This window comes from Phragmites australis, chromosome 15 (genome assembly GCF_958298935.1).
Source record: "Phragmites australis chromosome 15, lpPhrAust1.1, whole genome shotgun sequence".
In the NCBI taxonomy this organism is placed as follows: Eukaryota; Viridiplantae; Streptophyta; class Magnoliopsida; order Poales; family Poaceae; genus Phragmites; species Phragmites australis.
The window spans coordinates 2989217-2996507 of NC_084935.1; the positions used below are offsets into that span (position 1 = coordinate 2989217).

At 49.0% G+C, this 7291-nt stretch overlaps 1 protein-coding gene across 1 annotated transcript; it reads left to right on the top strand.

Moving 5' to 3' along the window:
* The first annotated feature begins 1373 nt into the window (after window positions 1-1373).
* On the top strand, window positions 1374-6235 carry LOC133893145 (malate dehydrogenase, chloroplastic-like). Its single transcript, XM_062334111.1, has 2 exons — window positions 1374-1532; window positions 4809-6235. The coding sequence occupies exon 2, from the start codon at window positions 4819-4821 to the stop codon at window positions 5977-5979; it is 1161 nt and encodes a 386-aa protein (XP_062190095.1). The 5' UTR covers window positions 1374-1532; window positions 4809-4818; the 3' UTR covers window positions 5980-6235.
* Window positions 6236-7291: the final 1056 nt, after the last annotated feature.

A 7291-nucleotide genomic window follows, 5' to 3' on the forward strand; every position in this document is an offset into this window, starting at 1 on the left:
AAGATTGAGTGATGTTTTTATGAGCACTTGGTCAAATGCACCCCTATTGTCAACCGTCAAATCATATGTGGTGGGCTGCGATTAATCGACGTCATCTCTGACAGTTTCAATCACAACCCTCCACTGACAATCTGACGGCTGACAGCAGTGGTAGGCATTTGACCCTATGCTCACAGAGTATTTACCATTTAAGATTTGTACAGCTCTATTGTTTGGACACTCAAAGTGTTAGGCATATGTGGAGGGCTACGATTAATCCACGTCATCTCTGATAGTTTCAATCACAACCCTCCACTGACAATCTGATGGCTGACAGCAATGGTAGGCATTTGACCCTATGCTCACAGAGTATTTACCATTTAAGATTTGTACAGCTCTATTTGTTTGGACACTCAGAGTGTTAGTCGAAGGCAAAAAAGGTCCAAAACCGAAGAACCGAATTGAGTCGCAACTGAACCACCGATATTGTCGGGTTTTTTTATGTTCGGTTGTCGTTTCGGTTTTGTTTTCGTGTTGTTCGGGGGTCGGGGGTCGGTTTGGTTGTCAAGTCACAAAAACCAAACAACCGAAGACCACCAGCCTGTCGCGCATCCCTCAACGGTGCCCCACTCTTGTCTTCCCCTGAAGGCCCAAGTGGCCCATCACCCTATCCCACTGGTTGCTGGGCCACTATACGCGCCTAGGCGCCCAGCCGCTTAACCCTAGCCACTCTGGTGCCCTGTGTGGCTGCACCCGTTGCCCATCATCGGACGCCGCCCACCCACGCATAGCCCTGTGCGAATGCTCCTAAGACAGGACATGCCCATCCGTCGCTCGAGCAGACGAGCTCGCTGGACACCGCTCGCCCGAGCAGACAAGCCCGTCGTTGGATGCCACCCTCCCGAGTAGACAAGCTAGCCAGTGCCCAAGTCGACGACTACAACGACGGTGAAAACCAAAAACCGAAACCATAAAAACCAGCATTGAAATGGGTGATTTTCCAATATTCTACATCATATTCGGTTTGCATATTCTGAACACCTAAATTTTCAAACACCAAAAAAACCAAATAAAAAACCCATAAAAACCGAATGCCCAGCCCTACAAAGTGGTAGACATTTGGGGTTTTGCTGATTTCATCAGCCCTACAAAGTGGCTTGCATATTCTGACAGTTTCAATCGCAATCTAACAGCTGACAGCAGTGGTAGGCATTTGACCCTATGCTCACAGAGTATTTACCGTTTAAGATTTGTGCAGCTCTACTGTTTGGGCACTCAAAGTGTATTACCTTTTCTTGGGTCGCAGGAGATAGTGAGCTTCCCAGATGTTTCTACATCAAAATTTCTGCTAGGAAATCTACAGCCACACGTATCACCCTCTCCTGAAGATTTCTGGCTTTGGTGGGCTCTCGCGAGCTCAGCAAAACGGCCCGAACCGAGGCTTCACTACACCACTCGGCTGTGGTGGTGCTGGTGCTGGCCTTCTCCCTCGCGCCGCGGGCAGCAGCCACTGGCCGTCGGTTCCATCTCTACCGCTCGTGTTCTCCCGTCAGGTGCTCCCCTCTTCCTTCGTCTCCCGTTTAATTCTCTATTTCTCTCTGTCCACGTATATGTCTGCTCCTCGCGTGAAATATGGCCGGAGCCCGGAGGCGAAGCTCTGGGTGCGGGCGGATGCTGCGCGAAGAGTCAGGCGGAGTGGAGGCGGCAATGGCCGGCGGCCGTTGATCATAGCGTAGGGGCTCAGTGACCATTAGTAAGACATGGGGCATCGGCTGGTGTTCTTTGGGTGGGAAATGATGACGCGGAGAGGGCTGCCGGTCAGCCAGTGGACGTGTATGGGCGGCGACCGAGCCGAGCGGCCCGTCGTCGGTGGCTTCCCGTCGGTGAGTTCTCGCGGAAGATGGTTAGATCGGATCGCAATGGTGCAGAGAGGGTGGGTGTGGAGCTAATTTGGGGGAATAGCCGGATAGTTAGTGTAGACGGTGAATTTTGGAAGAGGATGGGGGTGGCATTTGGGTGTTTGAGATTGGCGCGGCGACGAAGTCTCGACGGCGGCGCTGCGGCAATGGGAGGTGGAAGGGAAAAGAGAGGAGGGCCTTTGGGGTCCTACCGCTCCTGCTTGAACGCGCACAGTGTAAGGGAACGCTTAGGCTACATTAATTTTTAAAAAATTATCATATGTATCTATGAAATTATGGGTAGAAGATCTTATATCGTTATATATATAGCGTAGCGAGAGAAGAGTTAGAGTAGACCAATTTAATATCATGCATATCATGTTTCACGATCAGCTCCACGACCTGTTCCATATAGGTAGTCGTGCTCCTCGACTAGTTTCTCGATCAGCTCTGAACAGGGGCATTGAGTTCTTTACCAGTTCTGAGTGGTTGCATCGTGTTCCTCGATCAGTTCCGAGTGACCACGTCGTGCTTTGCGACTAACACCAAGTAGGTATGTTGACCAGCCGAATAAGTTCTCGACCAACCGAGCAGTGACGTCACAATCTTTACGTCGAGGAGACCAGCACCATAATAGTAGCAGCGTCTCTGCGATATCCACACGTACTAGGTAGGATCCCCGTGCACTGGTGTGCTAGCACTGTACGTATGGCTAGGGTTTTTAAGAGCATGTGGAGGGTTACGGTTAGGGTTTTAGAGTCGCTCACTCTTACCTCATTCTACACCTCATCTTATATAGAGCTCGTTAATAGACTTCTACGTTGTAAACACTTTAGAACTCCAGCTTCTTATGGATAACAATTTAATCAAACCCATATACAAATCTAATTCGTATGTTTTATTCCAACTCATTAAATGTGTGACTCGTTAGGTTCATGTACAAATGACTACAATCCGAAAACTCTTTTCGAACCAAAATCAATAACAGATAGCGATTCCTAGCGAAACATATTGACTTCTAAATACACACAAAAATCTTATTGGTTAAACTTTGATATACATATGCACTGATCTTTTTGCCTCAAGATATCAGTCAAATTTAAGACGAGATACGTGCCACACTTAGGATAACTCAACTATTCACTTGATTAAGTAGTGGATTCATCATGATTAATTCTTTAATCATATACTAGCATTGTTATGTACTTTCTCAATCCAACTACCTCGAGGGGTTCAGAGACATCTCTCTCGTTATAAAAGAGGGGTAAAATTCATCTTGATCGCTTATATCTTACGAACTATTTTATGATAAATCTGAAAACTACATTTATAACTATCTAGTTACAAAATAGCATTTGACAGCTCTAAAGTATGTCACTACATATTCTATAAATCAATAATAATCCCATATTTAAAGATCATGCAGTTACACCATTTAAGATAAAACTTATGTCATATTATAAATAACAATCCTAATAATATCTTAAGTAGATCTACATAACATCATGTTCCCTAACTTAAATATTTACATTATTAATTCAGTATCTCTATAACTATAATCTGTAGGACGTGATTATCAATCAATACATGTGATGGCTTTACATGAATTAGAAATCAATTTAGAATAACATCATATTAAAAATAGTTTCACAAAACAGTCACATATTTGATAATCAATGTAAATGTCAATAATTCTTGAAATAAGATATTATTCAAAAATTCATAAATATAAACACAATATAATCGCCAATATAATTATCTTAGAACATATCACCATCACACATGTGCGGGACGAGGACGACTCAAAAGGTGGCGTCATTGCTCGGTTGGAGGGCGACAAGATGAGCGGCTCGGACGTGGCCGCTTCCTCCCAGCGGCGTGCGATGTCGAGGGGTCGTCGGAGGCATGGTGACGAGCGTGTGCGGCGTGGCGCGTATGCCTTGCCTTGCTACAGCCAGCATTGGCGTCCATGCCGTGCCGGCGGTGGCGGGTCGCTAGCTGTCAGGGCGGGCGAGCACTCCTACTCAGTGGCGTCAGTCGCTGCTTGTATTGCTAGGTCGCCAGCTGGTCTGCAAGCTGAATCCGAATCGCGGGAGTTATCTGCGATCCAAATCTGGGCAGGTCTAATTTGGAGTGCGATTATTAACCGCGATCCAAACCTGTTGGGCCGAAATTGGATCGCGGTTGTTGACTGGGTGGGTCGAATTTAGGTCATGATTTGGGTGGGCCAAATCTAAGTTGCGATAGTTGTCCGCAAGTGGGTCTGGTTTCTTTGAAGGTCTCGCTCGCCAGACATCAGGCTAGCTCCGGTAAAAAAAAGAAAAAAAATTCTATATTGTCTTTCTCGATTATTACTCAAGTCTGTTTGTCTCCTAAACCGTAAAATCAGATTATCTCACTTTTTTACTATTTAAATTGGTGCAATTTGCCTTCTTAACTCATTTTTTATGGTGATTTAAATGATGCCTTGTGTAAGAAAAATAATAGTAGACATGACAAAGTTAATTGTATTGATTTTTTTTTAAAATATTCATTTTATGCTTGTGAACTTTGTAAAAGTTATAGAAAAAGTAATAAAACTCTAAATGAAGTGAAACTAATTTTATAAATCCTTAAAAAAAATAGTAGGAGGACTCGCGCGAACTCGGATGGCTACGGCGGCGCGTCATTTTGCTCTTATTTTGATTGGAACATCTGTTTTAGAGATGTATTAATCGCAGTCGAATCCTGCCCATTTGATTATATATTTTTCTGTATTTGCATTTCTCTTGGGCAGTGTTATTTACACTGAAATCTGGGAGTGGCCAAGCACTGATCTTCTGATTTCGGTTGTGCAGCAAAAGCACTGTGGTATCTGTGCTACTAATTTCTCAATTCTAGTACTAATTCTTCTCATCTTAACAATTGAATTTTGCTGCATTGTTTATACAGACCCTAAGAAATGGCAGCGACTGCGATTGCAACATCATCCTTGGCTTCAGTTCCTCGCAAAAAGCAGCCCCGCCTTGGAGCCAGTACCTTCAATGCACAACAATTCAGTGGTTCCAGCTCCCACTGGCACGCTGTCAATCTGAGATCGAGAGTGCCAAGGCCGCGCGCCGCAAACCGGGCCGTCGTCGCGCAGGCCGGCAGCTACAAGGTGGCCATCCTCGGCGCGGCGGGTGGGATCGGGCAGCCGCTCTCCCTCCTGATCAAGATGTCTCCACTCGTCTCGGCGCTGCACCTGTACGACATTGCAAACGTCAAGGGTGTCACTACCGATCTCAGCCACTGCAACACACCGGCGCAGGTCGCCGGCTTCACTGGCAAGGATGAGCTCGCCGGCAGCTTGGCCGGCGTGGACGTCGTCGTCATCCCCGCCGGCGTACCCCGGAAGCCCGGCATGACGCGGGACGACCTCTTCGGCATCAACGCGGGCATCGTCAAGGAGCTCGTGGAGGCGGTGGCGGACAACGCTCCGGGGGCACTCATCCACATCATCAGCAACCCGGTGAACTCCACCGTCCCGATCGCAGCCGAGGTCCTGAAGCAGAAGGGTGTGTACGACCCGAGGAAGCTCTTCGGCGTCACGACCCTCGACGTCGTCCGCGCCAACGCGTTCGTCGCGGCGAGTAAGAGCCTCCCGCTCGCCGACGTTGACGTGCCGGTCGTCGGCGGCCACGCGAGGGCCACGATCCTGCCGCTGCTGTCGAAGGCGAGGCCCAAGACGTCGTTCACGGACGAGGAGGCCGAGGAGCTCACCGCGAGGATCCAGAACGCCGGCACCGAGGTGGTGGAGGCCAAGGCCGGCGCGGGCTCCGCGACGCTGTCCATGGCGTACGCAGCGGCCCGGTTCGTGGATGCATCGCTGCGTGGCCTCGACGGAGACGCCGACGTGTACGAGTGCTCGTACGTGCAGTCCCAGGTGACGGAGCTCCCGTTCTTCGCGTCCAGGGTGAAGCTCGGGAGGGACGGCGTGGAGGAGGTGGTGGGCTCGGAGCTCAGGGGCCTCTCGGACTACGAGGCGCGCGCGCTGGAGGCCCTGAAGCCGCAGCTCAAGGCGAGCATCGACAAGGGCATCGCGTACGTGCAGCATCAGCCAACAGCGGCAGCGCTGAACTGATGAACCTGATGAAGAATTGGCCGTCGTTTGGTATCAGGTATGGGCGCTTGGCTCCAATTTTGTAGCGCTGCACGCCCAACATTCCTTTGTAGCATTCCTAGTGGATGTTGGACGGAACAGCCGATGGCATTCTGAATCTTAGCGAGATCGGTACCACACAACCGGAAATTCCTGAAAACAACTGCATTCTCTTGTGCCGAAATGACAACTCGGCTCGGTTTGAGATCAACACAAGCAAATGCTTCTGATTTCGAAAGTCACGCTCTGCGCGGGAGCTCTGCCATTTATTTAAGCAATGCATGACTGTGTGAACACAACAGGATTGACAGCGGAGGTTGATTTTGGAAGGGAGTGGGGCTTTCTTTGTTGCCGGGCTTAGAAGAGCTCATAAGGAGTAAAGACGACCCAGCGAAGGAGGTGGGCGTAGGGGTGCAGTGGCGAGGTGCCACGGGCGGCGAAGGATTGTCGAATGGGTCGGTGCTGGGTAAGGGAGCTCTAAAACGGAGAGGTTAATGCGGTGGGGTCATGGGTGTGGATCTAGTGGCTAGGACGTCGTCGCATACGTGAGGGGGCTGGTGGGGCAGGGGAGCACATTGCGGTGGAGAAGAACTCAATGAAGAAAACAACCTGATGAAGAAAAAAGAGGATGGCCATGCAATGCTCATCCTACAATGATATAGATCAACTCAAAGTTGTTTGTGTTATAAGCAACTGAAAAATAGCTCACTAGCTTTGGCAGTCCATATCGTTTTCTTTGCTAATATGGAGGAGAGAGGGAGAAGAGATAGGTGAGTACTAGCCTGACTGCACGCGCTAGTCTAGTACGTGTTCTCATACCCACGTCCCACACTAGCCGTTTGCAGCGTTCCCATGCCCGCCGATCTCACGCATGCTCCCACGTTGTGCTATCTCTTATTGACGTAGAAGTGACATATAGATACAGAAATTAGCAGGTAGCTTTAATTGTTGAAGCTGCTCTTACCCCTAGTAGAGTCACATCACACTAGCCCTAACATGGACAACAACTAAAAGCAAAAAATCAACACAACTAGGCAAGGCCATCCACTCACAAGACTACTAGTTCTACTACTACCGACTCCATAGTCCATACAAAAGGTGAGGATGGACGATCGATGAAGAGAACGGCAAACACACGCGTCTTGACACCCGCACATTGCATGTCACATGTCATTTGCTCTAGAACGATGGGAACTTGACCATGTCAGTGCAGCGGCCCTCCATTTGTCGCGGACACCGGACGGGGCTCCTACCGCCGAGATCGACGCATTGGTACACCTGGTACGGCCGCATC